The 21,597-nt window shown below is 49.7% G+C and overlaps 1 protein-coding gene across 17 annotated transcripts in view; it reads right to left on the bottom strand.

Annotated features, from left to right (window-relative positions):
- The window catches only part of WNK2 (WNK lysine deficient protein kinase 2), a 119,454-nt gene that overhangs the window by 22,113 nt on the left and 75,744 nt on the right, over positions 1 to 21,597 (bottom strand). For 12 of the 17 annotated variants that reach the window (XM_019630959.1, XM_019630961.1, XM_019630968.1 and 9 more), the window contains 7 exons: positions 11,925 to 12,742; positions 11,479 to 11,548; positions 10,497 to 10,579; positions 9,700 to 10,391; positions 7,098 to 7,312; positions 5,972 to 6,160; positions 5,204 to 5,302 (listed from right to left, as the gene is read on the bottom strand). In XM_019630959.1, coding sequence (XP_019486504.1) covers positions 5,204 to 5,302; positions 5,972 to 6,160; positions 7,098 to 7,312; positions 9,700 to 10,391; positions 10,497 to 10,579; positions 11,479 to 11,548; positions 11,925 to 12,742 — 2,166 coding nt within the window. The remainder of the gene's footprint in view (positions 1 to 5,203; positions 5,303 to 5,971; positions 6,161 to 7,097; positions 7,313 to 9,699; positions 10,392 to 10,496; positions 10,580 to 11,478; positions 11,549 to 11,924; positions 12,743 to 21,597) is intronic. The other 5 variants (XM_019630966.1, XM_019630971.1, XM_019630967.1 and 2 more) reach the window with 2 other exon arrangements.

Genomic DNA, 21,597 nt, shown 5'->3' with positions numbered 1-21,597 from the left:
GCACGGCAAGGCCTCCTGGTCACTGGACCTCCACCAAGGGCTGCCGGATCCTGCAATCCCTAGACTATCCGTGCTGACCGACAGGCGACACGCTGACTGTAGTGTCTGTCTGGTGTGACCTATCAGTCAGTGCCCAACTGGAGGGCAGATGTGTCAGCCAGGAGGGACCCCAACAGCCGGTTTATCCTGCCTCCCAGGGAGCGGGGTAGGCAGAGGTAGGACAGGCAAGCATGGCACAGGAGCCCCCAAGGTCACCGAGCAAGACTGCGCTATCACGGAGCGTCTGTCTGCTTCCGCCAGGACCCTTGCACAGCCACGCTGCTCCCGGGAGGGTGTCACAGCCCACCATGGAAGACAAGCAGCTACCCTCTGTGTTTGAGGACAGGGGCAAAGGTCGACCCAGGCTCCTTGCAGAAGAGCTGTATGCACTGGACTCAGAATTTTAGTTCATCCTGTGTGTTCTGAGATGGACTTGGGGAGAGGGAGGTGATATTCTGCTGGGATCTCTAATGTGTAAATAAAAATGAAAGGGCCGAGCGGCAGGCAGTCCAGACCCATTGACTTGGTGTTGGCGCTGAAGGGCTTTGACTGGTCGCGTTCCAGATGGGGCCCTACTAGGAGCACAGGACTCTTTGGGGACCGCCTGGTGTAGGGAGGAGGGCCTCAGGCTCAGTGACTTTGCAGGGTGCCAGGCAAGTGCACATTCCCTGCTAGATTCGTGTGGCTGGAGCCTCTTCTAAACCACAGCAGTCTCCTATAGATGACAGAGAACATGGACTAAACACCCTGCCAGGTCCTGCAGCCTAAGGTGGCGTGTTCTTTCAAAAGGCTGCTCTGGTCCTGCCGGGTGAGGCCTGGGCTCAGGGCTGATTCCCGTCATCCTCATGGGAAGGAAAACACCCACGAGAGGACCACCCACGGCCAGCTGCCTGCTGAGAGCTGCCAGAAGGGGCCTGGGCCTGCGATCAGGCCCCAGACAGACTTTGCTGGGAAGCTAGGGTTGGGGCCATCAGCCATCAGGACACGGTGCTAGGAGCTAGAGAGCCACATGGCCCACACACCTTTGCCTGACACAGACCCGAGCCGACCGGAGCAGATGGCTCCTGGCCCTCTAGGCTGGCCTTTCAACACAAATCAGCTGGATTTGGGGCCCTCCACACTGAGATCATGTTGTCCAGCTGAGTACAGAGCCACAGCTCAGCAGCTGTCATGTGGCTGATGACCAGCCCTCACTCAAGCCACAGCCCTGCCCTTTCAACTTTTCCACAGTGTTTGTGACCTGGCCTGGTGCCTGCCCCACTGCCCACCACACAGATGGTATCTGATGGACAAGGCCCGCCCCATCCCGCTCATCCCACTCCATGCTGCTGTATACGATACCTGGTTCCTGCCCACAAAGCTACCAAGCTACAGTAAGGCAGCAACGCAAAGATGCCTGCCAGGGCCCACACAGGGCCTACAAGGGACCCACACGGGACCCACATGGGGCAGGATGGTTCGAACCAGCCCAGACCCTGGTTTCCCATGGAAAGTAGTTTCTCCTGTAGGACTCTGTCCTTGGCCAAAGCTCTGGGAAGTCCGAGGCTCCAGAACTACTTGGGGAAGCGTCCACGTGGGACAGGTGCTGGGGTGGAGGACTCGATGGCCCCCAGTGTTGGGAACTGAAAGGGTAGCACACAGGACGACCTAGCATCTTGTCCTTGTGCAGAATGCCTACAGCAGCACCCCACAGAGCAGCCAGCCTCCTGCCCCCGAGGCCAGACCAGGGTCTCAGGCAGCACCCAGGCCTGCAGTGAGGCGAGGCCCCCACATTCCCTCTGGCATAAGAACAGGGGCTGCTCCTGGCGGGGACAGCCAGCCTGCTCGGCTCCCGCCACCCCAGGCCTTTGGATGCCTCAAATTCAAGGGCATCTGATGAGGACAGACTGCTTAAAAAATGGGTGAGGACCTACAGCCATCCCCACATTTGCCATTTATCACAGTGTTCAAATACTGACAAAGGTCATGAGGAACTGTGGGGCCGCAGCCTCAGGGCAGACCACCCGGGGCTCCCCACCCGCCCCACCCATGACGAAAGGCATATCTCCGATGGTCGGCCTTATACCGGCTGTGGCATTAGGTGCTCGACCTGGCACAGAAAATAGGTGGATAGCACCAGAGCACCATTCCAGGGGTCTATGTATTGAGCCACCAAGTTCTCAAGCTGAGAATAGTGCCAAAACTTGTCTGGGATGCAGATGCGTCCTGGCTCTGCCCTGGGGTGACTTCGACCTGAACATCACTGCCTGGGTTGCAAGGTCTCCGAAGTACAGGGGCCAGTCCCTTGGACAACCTGCTGTGCAAGCCACTCACCAATTTCGCCTGGGTGGACTCAGGCATGGTGGAGGGCTGCGTGGGAGGGTGTCCTCCCTGCCCCAGGGCCCTCTCCCACAACCCACTATGGTGATGGCAGAGCCTGAGGGGCGGGTGCTACAGAGTGACAGCAGGGGTCCCAGAGACAAACTTGCTGCAGTATGGACGCCAGGCCCGCTGCCGAAGACATGAGAAAAACACAAGGTTCCATGTGCACAGAAAGGTCCTGGAGGATACTGGCCACTGCCCCTAGTCAGACGAGGAAAAGCCAGGGGTGAGGAGGGTCAACGGGTCTGAGAACAACTTCTGACCAACAGAACAGTAGACACCATTGTTTCTACAACCCAGCTGAAGCTGCCCAAACCATTCACTGGCACAGGAGGGGTCCTGTAGGGGCTGCGCCCAGCTCTGCTCTGCCTCTTCCTTCCTGCCCTCCTGAGGGCCTGCCCACCCTGAGGAGTCTGTGACCTCCCCATGCGCCATGTTGTGGGCCTGGCTGCCTGTCCCACATGGGGTCACCTCCCTGCCCCCTGGAGCTGCCTACAGTTCCACCCCAGGTGCCACCACCCATCCTGACCTCCCTCATCTTCTCTGAGTTTCAGAGAAGCTGGGATTTCCTGTCCTTCAGATTTTGTTTTCCCAGAACCTTGTTTCCTGTTCCTTTCAGGACAGGGAACTGAAAACCTCTCTTGGCCCTACTTCAGCTTGCGTTGGCCAGCTGCCCTGCACCCCATAGCTGTGGCTCTCAGAACCCAAGTTCCAGCTCGCTCCTCCTTTTGTGGCCAAGTTCTCAGCCCTCTCTAACCAGCTCTGAACTCCCCTCCAGTCTTTCACAGCTACACACTCCCTGGTCACCCAGGAACCAGCAGTCAGTGGCTCCAGGAGGAGCCCTGGGGGCCAGCAGGATGGCTGTCAGAACCAGAAAGAGGGTGTGTTTATTCTGACTCAGCCCGCCCCATTAGAGCAGCAGTGGTCCCTGTGGCTGTGAACAAGGGGGCCAAGGCCAAGCAGTCTCCTCACTGGCAACCTCAGAGCCAGTGGGGCGACCCTGCATCCTGAAAAGACTAGGAGCTCAGCCAAGATGTGCCTGAAGACAACGGGCAGAGAACAGCAGCAGCATATCACAGCATGGAGGAAACAAAGCCCAGCAGACCCGCAGGTGCCATCACCACACCAACCGGCCAGCCCAGGCCCCTTCCCTCCACTCTGTGCCTCACACATCCTGTCCTCCTAGCCAGGGACAAAAGCAAAGCCTGAACTCTTTGTCCCTGCTGTGCCTCACACTGTTCTTTTATCTGGGAACAATAAGTAATAGTAAGGCAAAGGAAAACCCCCTAGAGAAAGCAAAACCAGGCAGGTGCAAAAGTAGACAGGAAGACCTGAGGGGCAGGCCTGGTGTGTGCGCAGGCACAGGCTGTACCAAGTACCCCGGGAAACCACCACCTGCTCCAACGTGCTTCCCATGTCTGGCCAGGGGCCCACCTGTAGGGACATAGTCGCCTGTGTAAGCATAAGATGCCTGAAGACCCAGGTGCCCTCCCACTACGGCTTCCCAGACGATAGCTGCGCACACACAGGCAGGAGAGGAACAGCCACACCCACCCCACCACCTAGCTCATCGACTAACCAACAGCCCAGTGACACCCCGAGCCAAGCCAGCCACCTGGCAATGACTGAGGAGCGCAGGGCAGTGCCTGGGCATTTCTCTCTGGTCTTGGGCTCTGACCTGCCCTGCCTGCCAGGGGAGGATGCCGTGGCCCCTTGGATGGGGATGGGTACCTACTGTGGAAGTGGCCTCAGGTCCCAACAAGCACAATGTATCTTTATTGTACGAGCAAAAAACCATGTGCCCCAAACCAGCATGTCCAAACCAACTGGTAAAAAGCTTAATTTTTCTGTTAAAAAACAAAAAACCTGAAAACCCCACAGCTTCTGATTCATTTGCCAATTGATATGACTGATGAAAACAATTTTGGATGGCCCTGAGCAGATATGCCGTTCCTGGGCATGAGTCCTGGGTTCTAGGAGGGCATTCCAGGGACTCTGAGGATAACTAGAGCTGAGTTTTGGTTTCGCAGGGCTTTGAGGAACTGCGTAATTGACTTAATCTCTGGGGTCCATAAGAGGGAGATGCACCAATTCAAGTGCAGGAGCTAGAGAGACAGCCAGGAGGGGCCAGGCCCAGAGAGGGAACCCGAAGGGAGGCTGGGAGTCACTCCTCCCAGAGCAGAGTGGAGAGAGGGGCTGGGGCGTCCTAGCTGGAGCTCGTTCTCAGCGTTTCCACATGCAGGGAGCGGGCAGTGGATGGACAGTACTGGGTGTTGTGACACGGCCCGTGGACAGAAGTCACACCCTCCAGTGACCTTCTAGCACTGTCTCGGCTCACTATATGCATGTCTTCAAAGTCCAGACACGTGGGAAACACACCATGCGTCTAGAGGAGGTCAGGACTGGTTTTTTGTTGTCACTGGACCTGGGGACAGTGGACGTGTACATCTGCCACAGTCGCAACAGAAATAAAACTACGTCCAATGTAACAAATAGAAACAAAACAAGTGACGAGAGAAATGCAGAGTGCCTGGCAGGGGGCCTGGGGCGGGGCACTGAGATCGGGATGGGCAGGCACTGCACATGCTGTTGGTGCCCAGACAGGAGCCGAGAGCATGCACTGCTGCTCTCTGGGCCCAGAGGGTGGGTGTGCACAGGGCTCCACTTTCAATACTGAATTAGGTGAGCTCAGTGGGGTAGGACTGGCACCCTACAAAATGTATGAAAGGTAATGAAGACAGGGAGGGGTGGGGGAGAAACCAAGGGCCAGGAGGTGGTAAAATACAAAAGAACAAATACAGACAGATGGACACAGACACGGGTCCACTGAGGAATCGAGTGCGAGGTTTGCTACTAGACTTATAGGTCACTCTCTCAGACGTTGGGTGGTAAACCGTCCAGCCTGCAAATGAATATAGAGGGAAGAAAACAAAGAGACAGGAATCAAGTACAGTCTCTGGGCTTCCTCCTACACCACCAGCCACATCAGCCTCGTCACTTAGCATCCACGGCTGCACCTAGCCCAGCCCAGAGGACCACAGCCACTGACCACATAATGAAAAGGAGGAAGCACTGGAGCGGAAAAGAAGCGGACCCCAGGAGAGGGGGCGGGGCGGGCTAGGGACCAGACACGGCAGCTGTCACCACCACATCTCTGGACAGAGATGGCGTGGGAAGCACCTCATCACAGCTGCTGCGTCCACGGCAATTCCTCCTCAAGGCCAAATTCCCAGCTCAAGAGCTGTGCCCTCGACCCCCAACAGCCCTCCTGACAGAAGGACCTGTATTTAGTGGGGGGGCGGGGCGGCGCCGGGGGCCGGCGCACAGCAACACAGCAGAAACCACGTGTGACCACTCAGTGGTCCTGGTGCCTTCACTAGGTTGCTCTAGCCAGGCACGCCTCTCCCAGCCGCTTACAGCAGGACTCGCTGACAGGGGGTCATCCACTCTTTTCATTCAGGCTATATCTACGATTACTTCCTTCAGGGGTCTGGCCACAGCTCACACCCCTCTACACCACACGGGCCCTACGTAGCTAGCACATGCTCAGAGACGGCAAGCTGGGAATCACCTGGGCCACGCGCTCCGCCTCCGTCACTGGCTAAGCCGGAGCAGATGTCTGCAGACAGGGAGGCCCGCACCGAGCAAGGCTGCTGGGTCTGAACTGCCTTCCCACAGGGGTCTGATGCTGCCGTGGGCCCCGCCCCGGCTTTGGCGGGGTCCTTGGCAGGAGGGGCTCTGCTGCAGTCTGACAAATGACCTGGGTGGGGAGAAGGGGGACAGGCACGATAAGGTGCCGCAGGGCAGACCAGCCTGCACAGGGTGCATCTGTCCTCCCTGCTCTTTGCTGGGTGACCTTGAAGAAGCTGAGTAGGCACTGGGCGTGTGGCGGGGTTGCCCATGTGGGTGTTGGGAAGATGAAAGACAATGCCCAGTCACCCAACACCGTGCCGGGCTTGTGTTGCACAAATGCAAAGGACCACAGCACATCTGGAGATGCACACCTGGGCTCAAAGTCGGCCTGTAAACTTCCTCCTTACTCTAATTAGTCTCCTGTTAGCTTTGAGCACTGGCATGGGATTTGTGTAATTCTTGCATTTCATGGACGTGTGCCCTGCAGGTTACGTGCCACACCAAGAGGGATGATGGCTTGTGACCAGCTCACTGCCAGCTTCTCATCTGGTGCAAATGAGGATTTCAGCTCCCTGGCTCTCCACCTCAGAGTGAGGGGGCTCGGGGTGAGCATGCACGCTCAGTGCCCGAGCATCATGGTTAAGGGCCAGGGGTCCCCACCACCCTTCCCCTCCCCCCAAACAGGTGCTTGACCCCCACTTTCAGCAGGTGACATATGTCTGAGAATCAGGGCCAGAGGAAGCGGACCTGTCCCAGGCAGCACCCTGCAGGGAGCAGGTGGGGGACAGCGGCCCTCAGCTCTGGAGACCTGAGCCTCCTCCTCCTCCCTCGCACACTGTAGCCCATGGTGGCCAAGGGCTCTGAGCAGGCCTGCCCACTCACAGTCCTTTCCTCTCGCCACAGCATGGGGCAGAGGCCCGAGCCCCCACAGCCCACAGCGGTGTCCCCGCTCCCATGAAAGGAGAGTCAAGGAGTGCTCATCCAGGTATGGGTGCCTACCTTCCATCTACCCCGCTCCCTGCCCAGCCCCTGCCCACGCGTGGCCAGGAGGGCACAGGGCCCACCTGTGCTAGAAGCCACGACCTTGAGCTGCTGCACCAGCGGGTTCAGCAACCTCCCTGCCTTCAGCTTGCTCTTGCTGGTCTTTCTCCGGCGGCCGGCAGGGGGTGCTGTGTGGAAGAGCCCTAGATTGGGGGGCAGTGGCTTGCCCAGGCGGCGGTACAGGGCCTCGATCTCTTGCTTCTGCTGGCTCTGCAGCTCTGAGATCTCCTTCAGGTGCCTGCAGGAGGGGAGAAGAAAAGGCAGAGGGGCTTCCTGGTCATTCCCACCACACAGGACCCCTCTAGGAGAGTCTGCGGTGAGTGTTAAGAAGTGGGGCGGGCAGCCTACCGTCCAGCCTGGGAAGACTGGGCCACTTGGAGGGGACACAGAAGCATTTATTTAAATATCACTTTGTGTTTATATCTAAACCAAGTGGCTGTCAGTGGGAGCCCCTAGCATCGACACCCAACGACACAAAACTGCAGGCCAGCCTAAGGGGCCTCAAGTTTTCCAACATCTAGGCTTATAACACTGCTTTGTTTTGTTTTGTTTTGTTTTGTTTTGTTTTGTTTTGTTTTGTGGGGGAAGGAATGGGTGACTTTACACATTTATGCTTGAAATATAAATCCGGCACATAAAAACAGAAGAAAAATAATCAGCGCTCAGAATTGGGAGGCTGCCTTGATTTATCAGGTGTTATTTCCCCCACAGGAAGGAACACAGCACGAGAGGCCTTGCAGATGAAGACGCCGGCAGGTGCAGGTCGAGACACATGTGTCAGCTAGGGGGCTGGGACTCTGGCTCCAGCCCATCTCTGCCAGGGGTGCTCTCAGTTCAGGCACCAGCCCCAGGGCACAGGGCCAAGCTGACAGGTGGCACTGGGCTGCACACCGTCCCTTCAGCTGTGTCTCATGGGCCCCTGCCGCCCCGCCAGGAGGCTCTGTCCCTCAGCCTCACTCCAGGCCCATCTCCTCTGTGTGCAGTTGGAAAACAGGTCTTTTTCATGGTTGGACAGGAGGAGGCAAGTTCTGATTTTACTTCTTGTGTCTTCAATGCCTGACAGGTTTTAGAAAAATGATTCTCTAAACATCAAACTGCTGTTGCATCAGGTTAGCTTGTGACAAGGTGTGATGTTTCAAAGTGAAAGCTGGCTGGAGCCGGGAAGGGATGCTGGGTCAATTGAGGAGTGTTTGATTTAGGAAGATTTGGGGGAGGCCCCCATTCTATGGGACTGCTGCCCCAAAGTCCACCCTTTTCTTCCACCCAGCCCCAGGGGCTTCAGTGGGCCTCTCAAAGCACGGGACTCCTGGAGGCTCTAAGAACTGCAAATACTGGCTGGGGCGGGGAGGGGTTGGGGGGGGACACCTGTGTTCCCACATGATGTCCAGGGGATCTGACATAAGCAAGACTACCTTCTATCAAGCAGCCATCAAGTCCCCTCAATTTAGGGCCAAACCCTGCCCCCTTCTAAATGGTCTCCCCTTTGCACTGGTGTCCACGGCCCTCCCATCAGGCCAGAGAGCCAGGACTTAGTATGCTGGATTTCCTCCATTCTCCAGCTCCCGGAATCCTTTCCTTTGAGGTGTTTCTTATTGTTCTCTCGCTTCCCATCCCCCTGCCCCACTCCTCTACCTGGCCCCGCTCTCTCCCCACCCCCTCAGAGGGCACAGCAGCTTCTCCCTGAGTTTCCCACATGCAGACCCTCCACAGCTTCCCTCACAGTGGAGAGCAACTGTGTCTAGGCTCCTCTTATCTCCTCTTGTTCCTGCTGACTGCAAACTTCCAGGGTAACAGACCCATGAGAACACAGACTAGCCCCACCCCGTGCACCCAAGAATCTAGCTTGTGACCCCTTGGACACCACATCCGGGGAACCGGATGCCTTACTAGCTGCTCCACACCCAGCCCTCGGCTGTCAGAGGGCACTAGAGGAGGGTACTATAAGCATCAGGTGCCTCAGTCTCATCTTGAACTCCAGCAACTGGGATACGGAACTGGAAAATGGGCGGGGCCAGTGAGCAGGGCAAGTGTGGGTGGGGCTAGGAGGCAGGGACAGTTGGCATGGCAAGGCAAGATCTCTTACCTCCTCCCAGCATGCAGAGCCCTCAGCCCTACCCACCACGAGGGAGCAGTGGGAGAGGAGCCTAGCTCCAGCTCCTCCACATGCATGGGCAGTTTCTGGGTCCACTCCAAGAGCTCTCAGTCCACGGCTGCTCCTTCACCAGAACACCAGCCTTCCCCACCACCCGCCCCGCTTAGTAAATACACAGTGGCCCCTCCTGGCAGGAAGGAGATTTCAGGGTGCAGTTGCATTTCAGGGACCCTGACCACAGAGGGGGCATGTAACACTTGCAGGTGGAGGGAATAAATGTAAGGAAGTCCTGGGTCTGAGCAAAACCAGGCCTGTCCTGTTGAGGATCATAGGAGGGGACAGCACAAGCAGCACGGAGGCATGGCTCCAAGACCAGGGACCAGGCCAACGGGCAGTAGTGACATCGCCTCTACCCTGTCACCTATCCCAAGCTCCAGGTGCACATGCTGGAAACTAGACCTCAGCTGCCCACTGCACCCTGACACCATGGCCTGGACCCCACACCAACCAGCTGCCCATCCCACAGGACCTACTTCTCCCGAAGACTCTGCAGCTCCCTCCTGATGTCAGCGTCCTCAATCTCTGAGTCATTGTCACTGCTAATGTAGGATGACTGGGAGTGGAAGGAGGTCACACTGATAGTGGGGACCTTCACACCTGTCCTGCTGGGTGTCTCCGGGCCCGGGGAGCCAGCCCTCGAGGACCTGTGTAGGAAGGCGGTGGCTTTCTTCACAAAGTCACTGGCCACGCTGCTACCACTCCCAGGCAGGGAGCCATGCTTCTGCACAGGGGGCCTCCTACGAGGGCACTCGTCCCCAGAGTCACTGGAAACGGGCTCGCCAGGGCCAACCTCGATGGAGGACGCTGTCTGCGCCCGCCGCAGGGCCAGCTTCACATCAGGGCTGCGGGGCCCCTCTTCCAGGTACACGTCGGGTGGGGCAGAGTACCGCAAGCTGTGAGGTGAGGCCAGGGTCCACTCGTCCTGTGTGCTGACTACTGAGAACCGGCCCACAGTTTTGGCTGGTGAGTTGCCATCCTGCTGCCCTGGCTGCTTCGGAGGGGACCCTGAGGCCAGAGCACCGTGCATCTGGGGGTGGCTGGCCTGACTGCCCTTGGTCAACATCCCTGGGCAGTGCTGCATGGGCTCGGCTGAGGTTTCCCCAGGGGACCCGCCACTCTGGTCTGTAGGCTCCAGACGTGTAGAGATGGCAGAAGCGGGGGAATCCTTGGGAAACAGAGGAAAGGAGAAGATTCCATGCAAACACAAGCAGAGAGCAAACCCCACCAATTGGCCAAGTGTCTCCTCATCTCACCACAGAAAACTACCTACCTGGGGGCCGCTGGGTGCTGCCGGGGAACCTGAGGCCACCCAACCTCCATCAGAGTCCAGTGTATTGCTGAAAGATGGTACTGCTGTAGGAACACCAAAATCATTACTGAGACTGGTGCCAAGCACAAAGGCAGGAATGGCTCAAGGCCAGCTGAATCACAGTGGGAGGGCAGTGGGCAAGAGGGAAAGGGAGCCCAGTGAGAAGCTGTCCTAGGCCCCTCACTTCACAGAAGATGCCCTAGAACCTGGGGAAGGGAGAGGCCTCAGTCCAATACCACTCAGGTCCCTGCAGGCACCTGCTCCGGACCCTCAGGCACAGCCAAGCCCTCTATACACTTGATGGTGTCATCTGCCTCACCTGTCATCTCTATCACCTGATGTCACCTGTCTCACTTGCCATCTCTATCACCTGATGGCGTCACTCTGTCTCACCTGCCATCTCTAATACCTGATGGCGTCACCCTTCTCTCCGTGATAAAAGGGTCTCATGAGGTCCTAAAAGGAGCAGATCAATAAAACCAATTCTTAACCCCACTGTTCCAGTGTCCATGTCGTCTGAGGCTGTCTCGGTTTCCCCATCTACAGAATGGGGACACAGCATATATCTGGCCTGCTTTCCCAGAACTGCTGTGAAGAATGAACAACAGAGCAGAAGGAGCTGATATGTGGGAGACTGACTAGCCTGAGCTGAGACCCACACTCGGCAAAAGAAAGCTGATGGCCGTGCTGCAGTGGATAGGTGATGGGCCAATAGAGTTTCCATTGGGGCGGAGGGGGTAGGGCTGTCATCCATTTCCACAGAAAGGACTTTCTCTTCTTTGGGTGTGAACACACACAAAAGCACCATGACAGGCTCTGCCATGTCTGGTTCCCACCCAAGATGCTGCGTGGTGAAGGGTGGAGATGTAGAGTGCTCCAGAGTAAGAAAGGCTGGTGGCATCGTGCATGCTGGGGGCAGGGCTTGTGACCAGGGGCTCCTTACCTGTCACTGGTGAGGATGTGGCCTGCTCCAACATGGCCCTGGGCCCAGGGACCATTTCTGACTTGTCCAACTGGAGGAAGAAAAACCAAAGAGCCGGGGGCATCACTAGCTGACATCTCTGCAGCTAGACTGCAAACCCTTTCCACCCGTCCGAAGCCTGGGCTCCTCCCTCCCAGGCTGCTCAGAGCAGACCCGAGTCCCAGGCGCTCCACACACACAAGGCCACCCCAGCTGGGTCCTGACCCTGCATATGCATCCCCAAACGGGCCACTTGTTGCAGAACATGCTGGGCAGCGGGAGTGAAGAGGTGGGTCTGAGAGCAGGATGGTCGGGCTGGACGAGGGAGCTCTGTATGGCTAGAATGTTTACCCACCAGGCTACAGTTGGCCCCAACCCATCTAGACCCCTGCCCCAGGATGGCACCTTGGGGCGAGGCCAGTACTCACCTCAGGCTGGGGCAGCAGGGCCGGGTCCCCCCCTGAGGCCTCTGTGTAAGGCTGGTCCCCTCTCGGGGGCTCCAGGGTGAAGTCTCGGTCGCCGACCTCCACAGGGGTCCCAGCTGAGGCCGAGGAGGTGGGCACATGCTCCTGGTACAGCAGCGTGCGCAGCTTCTCATCCAGGCTCTTGATGGTACTGTCTACGAAGCCCACCCTGGGAGGCGGCCCTTCCCCATCTGACTCCAAGGCTGAGAGTGGCTGAGGGGGGATGGTGGGCCCCAGTGGGGGGCTGGGAAGCTGGGGGGTAGCCAGGTTCAGGACCCCCACCGCATTAGGGTGTGGAGTTAGGGGTTGGCCCTGAGCAGGCTGCAGGGTCCCGCTGGGGGCACTAAGCACAGGGGCTGGAGTTGGCAAGGTGCACTGGGCGCTGGCCTCCCTGGAGGCAGGCTCTCCCAGACCTGTGGGGTGGTGCAGGGCCTCTGGAGGGGAGGCGCAAGGCCCGAGGACTGCACCCGGGGGCCTTGCAGCAAGCTGGGCATCATGAGTCTCTGCCAGCGGCTGGGGGGTCTCACGCTCGCTGGCTTCACCCTGAGAGGTCCCTGGGCCCCCTGCCTGCACAGCAGCCCCCATTGCTGGCTCTGGCTTGGGGCTGACAGCTGGTGCAGCCATGTCCTGGGGCACAGCAGTCACGGGAGGGGAGGTTGGCACCAAAGAGGCTGGTGCACCCCCAGGGGCATCCCCGGAGCCTGCTTGGGTCAGAAGCTGTGAATCGGCTAGGAGGTCAGGTTTTTCTTTCGAGGACAGCTGGTCTTTACAGGGCGCTGGATCTAGAAGGAATAGGAAAAATGCTTCTGTGCTGCCTACTGTTTTTACCTGGCACTGTGCTGGCCAAAAAGATGCCCTCTGTGAGTGGGCGGCACGCCATACACTGGTCCCCTCCGAGCGGGCGGCACCCCGTACACTGGTCCTCACTCCTTTTCTCTGATGCATCAACTTTAAAATGGGGACAGTTTTAACAAACATATTCCTTGGAAAGAATTATAATTTGGCCCTATACAATAAATTGTATATCAAGGGCTTCTTAGAATAAGACAGTTCTCTTGTTCTGTCCAAATTTTTAATAAGAAATAGTAATGCTAAAAAGAAGAACCCCTTTTATGTAGTACCAATATGGAATTACATTGAAAAGTCAGAATCATCCAGCTCTGAGGATCTACTACATGGCATAAATTATGTATTCACTTCTGCTGAAAGAGTGGTTAATATTGGAACAGATAATAGCAGGAAGCATTCCTTAAGTTGGTACCAACTCAAACAAGCAAAAATTTGCTTCGGAAAACCTTGTTTGGAAACGAATGGCATTTTCTTCAAATGAAAAATAAAGCTGGTGCACAACACCTCCTTAAATATTTACAAAAGTGGACAAGGCACTATCTCTTAAACTTGGCTACAAACTGGATCACCTGGAAGGCACAAAAGAGGATGGTGAGTGCCAACCACACAAATTCAGATTTCACTGTGTGAGGCAGGGCCCGGCTTATTCAATCCTATTGCTTTTCTTTTTATTTTATTTCTCTCCCTTTCTCCTCTTCCCCTCCCTCCCTCCCTCCCTGTTTCTCTTCTTCCCTTCCTTCTTTATGTCTTACCCCCATGCTGTACTATCTAGGGCCTCCAGTAGGGTGCTGAAAACAAGTAGTGATAATGGGCATCCCTTATATTGTTCTCCATGTCAAAGAGAAAGCATTCAGTGTATCACCAATTATTTGCTGGGCCAGCCGAGTGGCTTAGTTGGTTAAGAGCGCGAGCTCTGAGCAACAGAGTCGCAGTTCGATTCCCACATGGGCCAGTTAGCTGCGACCCAGCTGAGCTGCCACTGAGCTGCCAACAGGTGGCAGGATGGCTCAGCTAGTGAGAGCACATGCTCCTAACAACAAGGTTTCCGGTTCAACTCCTGCATGGGATGGTGGGCTACATCCACCTGCAACTATGATTGAACACGGCACCTTGAGCTGAGTGGCTGCAAGCTACCGACAGGCAGCCAGATGCCAATGGGACTTAGAGCTGAGGTAGCTGCACCCTCCACAACTAAGATTAAAGGACAACAACTTGGCTGTTCCCCTTCCCCAATTCCCCAATAAAATCTTTAAATATATACATACATATATATATATATATATGTATGTATATATTTTATGTATATACTTTACTACTGTTTTTAAAATAGATACCCTTTGTCAAATGCTTTCCTCCATCTAGCAAGATGGTCAAATGCTTCTTTAATCTGTGCCTCTGGCAACCACCATTCCACTCTGGTTTCTAGGAGTTCAACTTTTTTTTTTTTATTCCATATATTGAGTCTTTGGAAAAGTCATGACACATGTTTGCAACAGATGGCACTAGTTCATTTTTGGAAATACTAGAGTCATTCACATCTATGTTATTGCTATGTCATTTGACAGCTGACAGTTTCAGCTTCATTTTTAAAAAAAATTGAGCAATTTGGTCGAGTTTTGGAGATTCTACAAGTTGAAGATGGAAGACCAAACTGTGCATTTTTGCCATATTTTACTGTTTCACTTCCATAAAGGGAAGAACGCGCGTCAAGCTTGTGAAAAGTTGCATCAAGTTGACAGTGACAATGCTCTACAAGAACTTCAGTGCCAATGACGGTTCACGAAATTCCGTGCTGGTGGTTTTGATCTCAATGACGTTCCTTTGTCAGGGAGGCCCACCGAGGTTGATGACAACAAAATAAAGGCATTGATTGAGTCAAACCCATGTTACACGACATGAATGATTGCAGAAACATTGAACATCCATCATTCAAGCATTCACGACCACCTGAAGAAGCTGGGATACGTACGCAAGCTTGATATTTGGGTTCCGCATGAACTCAAAGAAGTTCATTTGACGGCACGTATAAACATCTGCAATATGCTCATTAAACGTGAGGAAAACGATTCTTTTTTGAAGCGACTGATAACTGGTAATGAGAAGTGGACTGTTTACAACAATGTGGTGTGCTAACAGTCTTGGTCCCAACGTGACGATTCGCCTCAAACAACATCGAAAGCAGACATTCATCAGAGGAAGGTTATGCTCTCAGTGTAGTGGGATTTTAAAGGTGGTGTTTTTCGAGCACCTACCAATTCGAACGTGTACTGTCGGCAATTGGACAGTTTGAATGAATCCATCATCCAGAAACGTCCAGAGCTTGTTAATCGTAAATGAGTTGTCTTTCATTACGACAACGCGAGACCACACACAAGTTTGATCACCCGTCAAAAATAACTGGAGTTTGGATGGGATGTGTTGCCACATTCACCATACTCGCCTGACCTTGCGCCATCAGACTTCCACTTATTTCACTCTCTTCAAAACTCCTTGTGTGGTATAATGTTCAATTCACATGAGGCTGTAAATCAGCACCTTGTTCAGTTTTCCGCAAATAAAGACAGGTCCTTCTATGAACGAGGAATTATGAAGCTCACTGAAAGATGGCAAAAGGTTATCGAACAAAACAGGCAATATATCGATTAATCTTTGTTCTTTATATAAATAAATGACCTTTGAAAAACAAAGACAAAATATGTCATGACTTTTCCGAACACCCAATATAATCGAGATCATACAGTGTTTGTTTGTCTTTGGCTTACTTTACTTAGCATAATGACCTTCATTGTTCATCCATGTTGTCACAAATAGCAGGATTTGCTTTTTAAGGCTGAATAATATTCTATTGTATGTATTTACCACATTTTCTTTATCCACTCAAGTGTTGACACTTAAATTGTTTCCATGTTTTGGCTATGGGAATAATGCTGCAATGAACATGTAAGTACAGCTATCTCTTCGAGATAGTGATTTCATTTCCTTTGGGTATATGCCTGGAAGCAGAATTGCTGGATCATATAGTAGTTGTATTTTTAATTTTTTGAGGAAGCTCCATACTATTTTCCAGTTTATTTTCCATAAACTGGCTTTACCAGTTTACATTCCCACCAACAGTGTACAGGGTTCCCTTTTCTCCACATCCTTACCAACATTTGTTATCTATTGTCTTTTTTAAAATAGCCAACCTCACAAGTGAGAGGTGGTAATTCATCGTAGTTTTGAAATGCCTTTCCCTGATAATTAGTGAGTTTGAGCAGCTTTCCAGGTATCTGCTGGCAAGTTGTATGTCTTCTTTGGAGAAATGTCTCTTCATGTCCTCTGCCCATTTTTTAATTGAATGATTTGTTGTTTTCTTGCTATTGAGTTGTGTAATTTCCTAACATATTTTAGATACTAGCCTCTTATCAGATACATGACTTGCAAATATTTTCTCCCATTCCATAACATGCCTTTTCAATTTGTTTTGCTATGCAGAAGCTTTTTAGTTTTATGTAGTCCCACTTATAATTTTTGCTTTTGTTACTTGTGCTTTTGGTGTCAGATCCAAAAAAAATCATTGCCAAGACCAATGTCAAGGAGCTTTTCCCCTGTTTTCTTCCAGAAGTTTTATGGTATCAGGTCTTATGTTTACATTTTTATCCATTTTCAGTTGATTTTTCTGAGTAGTGTGAGATATGGGTCCACTTTCTTTTTTTTTTGCATGTGGATATCCAGTTTTCACAGAAGCATTTATTGAAGAGAGACTACCTTTTCCCCATTGTGTGTACTTGCACCCTTGTCGTAGACTAATTAATCATATGTGCATGGGTCATATTGATCCATATAGGTCTTATGGATCATTGATCATATTTCTGGGCTCTCTATTCTGTTCGGTTGATCTATGTGTCTGTTTTTATGCCAGTACCATACTGTTTTGATTACTATAGCTTTGTAACGTCATTTGAAATTAGGCAATGAGATGCTTCTGCTTTGTTCTTTCTCAAGATTGCTTTGGTTATATGGAGTCTTTTGTGATTCCATATGAATTTTAGGATTGTTTTTCCTATTTCTGTGAAAAATGCCATTGGAATTCTAATAGGGATTGCACTGAATCTGTAGATGGCTTTGGGTAGTATGGTCATTTTAACTACATTAATTCTTCCAATCCAAAAACACAGGCTATCTTTCCATTTACTTTAATTTTTTTCATTAATGTCTCATAGTTTTCAGTGACAGGTCTTCATCTCCCTGGTGAAATTTATTCCTAAGTATGTTATTGTTTTTGATGCTATTGTAAATGAGATTGTTTTCTTATCTTTGAGATAGTTTGTTGTCAGTGTATGGAAATACAACTGATTTTGCATGTTGATTTTGTATCCTGCAACTTCATTGAGTTCATTTATTAGTTCTAACAGGTTTTACTGGAGTCTTTAGGTTTTCTATATATAAGATTATGTCATCTGCAAACAGAGAAAATTTTACTCTTCCTTTCTGATTTGAATGCCTTTTATTTCTTTTAATAAATAAAAAGAAATATTTATTAAATTTATTTCTTTTAAATAAATAAATTTATTTAAAATTTCTTTTAAATAAATTTTATTTTATTTAAATTTAAATAAATTTAATTTTATTTTTATTATTAATAAAATTGATTGTATTAATTAATTTTATAATTAATTATATTAATTAATTATATTAATTGATATTACTTACTATATTAGATAATTATGTTAAATAATATAATTATTTAATTATATTATTTAATATAATATAATTATATATTATTTATTATAATATATATTATATTATATATTATATAATATAATATATAATTATATTATATATAATATAATAGACATTATATTATATATTAATATAGTTGTAACAGTCTATTTTAAGTTAACCTCAATCACAGAAACTCTATACACTTTTTCTCCCTGCCCCCCCCCACACACACATTTAATGGCTTTGCTGTCACAATTTATATCTTTTTATATTGTGTAGCCATTAAAAAGTATTGTGCAGTTATTTTTAATACTTTAACCTTCACACTAGAGTTAAGTGATTTACACACAACCATTATATTATTCTGAATGACTACATACTTACTTTTACCAGTGAGTTTTATACTTTCATGTGTTTTCATGTTACTAATACGTGTCCTTTCATTTCAGTTTGAAGAACTACCGTTAGCCTATCTTGTAAGGTAGGTATAGCAATGAAGAACTCCCTCAAGCTTTTGTTTGCCTGAAAAAGTTTTCCTTCCTCCTTCATTTCTGGAAGACAGCTTTGCCTGTTAAAGTATTCTTGAATGTTAGTGTTTTTTTTCCTTTCAGTGCTTTGGTTATATTGTTTCCATTCTCTCCTGGCCTGAAAGGTTTCTACTTAGAAATCTGCTAAATGAGTTGGGTTTTTTGTTCTTGTTTTGTTTCGTTTTCCTGCTGCTTTCAAAATTCTGTTTTTGATAGTTTTATTATAATGTATTTTGAGGAAGTCTGCTTTGGGTTAAATATGTATGGGGACCTATGAGATTCATGTACCTAGATGTGCATATTTTTTTCTCGATTGGGGAATTTCTTAAATAAGATTCCTGCCCTTTCTCTCTCTTTCTCTTCTCCTTCTGGGACTCCCATAATGCAAATATTAGTTGCTTCATGGTGCCCCATAATTCACATAGGCTTTCTTCACATTTTTTTCATTCTTCTTTCTTTTTTTCTCCTATGACAGGATAATTTCCAATGATGTCTTCAAGTCCACAGATTCTTTCTTTTGTTTGATAAAGTTGGCTGTTGATACTCTCTACTGCATTTGTTTTCTTTCTTTCATTGTATCTTCGGCTCCAGAATTTGTTTGGTTCTTCTTATTATTTCTATTTCTCTGTTGAACTTCTCATTTTGTTCATATATTGTTTTTCCTGACTTTGTATAGTTGTCTACATGTGTTCTTTTGAAACTCACCAACCTTCCTTAAAGAAATTATTTTGAATTATTCAGTTCAAAGTTCTTCAATTCTTTAGTCACTTACTAGAAAATTATTGCTCATTTGGTGGTGTCATGTTGCCTTGCTTTTTAGTGTTTCTTGTAGCTTTGTGTTGATAGCTGTGCATTTGATGGAAGAGTGATCTCTACCAGATGTTACAGACTGGTTTTGGTAGGTAAAGACCTACACCTGTGATAGCGTGCAGGGACACTGGCTGGGTGGAGTGTGGTGGTTCCAGCAACAGGGCAGGCCCAGCAGTGTAATCTCAGTGCAGCCCTATCAGCTAGAGTCATCATGAGCAAAGATGGTAGGGGTTCTCAAATGCACATGGCTGCAGTGGCTTATAAGGGCTGTTGGGGTCTTCAGTGGTGAAGGCTGCTGGGCACCTCCTGATCTCTTTTTCTACCATGGGGATGTTGTGGTTAAAGGGATCCCTCTTGACCCAAAGTTCAGTTCTCATGGGTAGTGGTAGCATTGGTATCTGACGTGTAGGTACCCATGGTGCAGAGATACAGCAGAGGTCTGGTGCACAGGTGCTCAGAGTGATGATGACTCCAGATTCTGGGGCACTAGTTAGCCCACAGCCACAGTGGCTCTAGTGCCTTAGATGTGTGAATGTGGAGCTGCCATGGAGACGGGGTCTGGAGCACAGATGCACCCAAAGCAGCCACAGTTCTGGAGTCCGGGGATGTGCAGGATTGGGGGAGGCCACTGGCAGTCCTGGTCCCAGGGCTATGCAACAGCAGCAACTCCTTCAGGGGGAGGGTGCAATAGCATCTCTCTCCCTGGGGGGGTCCATGGCAGCAACGCTGTTGCTTACCTCAATGCAAAAGCTGCCAATGTCTTCTGCAAAGCCAGCCACTAGTGTCCATGCCCACTAACACTGTGTGGCCAATGCTGTGAAACCTGTGGGGAACCCAAGGCTGCTATGGGGGCTGTGGAGGTCCTCAGCAGCACAGGATGATGGGTCCTCCACAGAGCAGACCACTGGGAACCATGATGGCACCTGCCACGTGACTGATGTAGCGAGCCACCCTTCTTTGTTCCTAGCTGTCTCCTGATGTCTCAGCAAACGCCATCTCCGTAGCAATCCTTTGTGCAGTTATTCTCCATTGTTGCTCCACTGTGTTCCCACAGGTTCCTAATTGAACTCTCGATCCTTCCCAGGCTGTTTCCATTTATAGACAGATGTCTAATTGTTGTTTTTATGAGGGGATGAAGGCTGGTATCTCCTATTCTGCCATCTTGCTGATATCATTCCTCCCCATTATCTTCTCAGGGATTTCTTTCCTCCTTCTGTCTTTTAAATCTGGGCAGAGTTCTCCACTAGGATAAACTCCATTTGTTCTTTCTCTTTTTTTCAACATTTGGGTGAGACCATCTTTTTTACTACTGTGAACATCTGTCAGTTTTGACTAAGCAGCATCAATCCCTTATTCCACTCTGAATTTCCTTTAGAGAACAGCTGTCCCTACTTTTAACTCCAGGAATGTGCATGTAACTTGGACACAAGTCAGTCTGTGTACTGCAGCCACTTGGACAGGTAATTATTGTAGAGACAGATACGACTCCTAGTTTTGCACAGTGGAATCAGGCCCAAAACTTCTGCAACCTCTGAAACGAGATAATTCCCTTTGCTGCCTGCACTTGAACCTGGAAGGCTATATGCTGAGCTGTTCTAGCAACCTTGAGAGTAAGGTTGAGTAAGCATGAGGTTTTTAATTCCTGATTCAGTTTTTTGTTTATAGCATTTTTCAAATTTCCTGTTTCTTCTTAGGTAAGTGTGGTAAGTCATATTTCTCTCTTTTTCATCCCTGATATTGATTGTGCCTTCTCTTTTTTCTGTAGTCTCACCAGGGGCTTACCAATTTTATTAGTCATCTCAAAGAACCAACTTCAAGCTTTGTTTATAGTCTATTGTATGTTTGTTTTACATTTCATTAATTCATGCTCTTATGTTTTATTTCCTCCCTTTTTTAGTTGTTCAATTTTCTTTTCTTTTTCTAACATTTTACAATGAATATACTTTGGTTATTGATATTTAGCCTTTTCTCCTTTCTAATATATACATTTAAGGCTGCAAATTTCTGCAAAATATAGCTTTAGCTGCATCCCACAAATTTTGATATGTAATATTTTCATTTGCATGATTTCCATATCATTATCATTGAGAATGTTTTCTTAATTTCCATTATAATTTCTTCTTTGCTTCATGGGATAGTATAATGCATTTCTTTTTTAGCCTACGCCATCACCGGCGACTCACAAAAGCTCATCTCCAGGTCAAGCTGTTGTTCACCATCGTAGCTGTAGAGGGTGCAGTGTCACTGGCCCTCAATGTGGGATCCGAACCTCTGCCCTGCTGCTCAGAGCTGGTGCTCCCAAGTGAGCTCTTAACCAACTGAGCAACTTGGCTGGCCTTATAATGCATTTCTTAACTATCAAACATATGGAAACTTTTCAGGTATCTTATTTTCAAATTCTAGCTTACTTCCAACTATAGTAAGAGAACAAGCATTGAATGATTTTGATCCTTTCGAATTTGTTGAGAATGGCTGTGTGTCTTGTATATGGCTAATTTTAAAATATTCTGCATAGGCTTGAAAACAAAATATGTACTCGTCAGCTATTAGGTGTTCTACTGTAGAACAAAACTGCTAATTCTATTGTTGAGAACTCCCATTATGATTATAGATTTCTTTGTTTCTTCATTTAGTTAATTTTTGCTTTATATATTTTGAGGCTGTCATTAAAGACACACAAATATAGAATGATTCTATCTTCCAGAAAAGCTGAATCTTTCACCATTGTTTTACCTTAAAGTCTACTT

The sequence above is a fragment of the Hipposideros armiger genome, unplaced genomic scaffold (genome assembly GCF_001890085.2).
Source record: "Hipposideros armiger isolate ML-2016 unplaced genomic scaffold, ASM189008v1 scaffold_967, whole genome shotgun sequence".
Taxonomy (NCBI): domain Eukaryota; kingdom Metazoa; phylum Chordata; class Mammalia; order Chiroptera; family Hipposideridae; genus Hipposideros; species Hipposideros armiger.
Note: the sequence above shows the minus strand (reverse complement) of the source record. Positions and strands in the feature narration are given on the sequence as shown.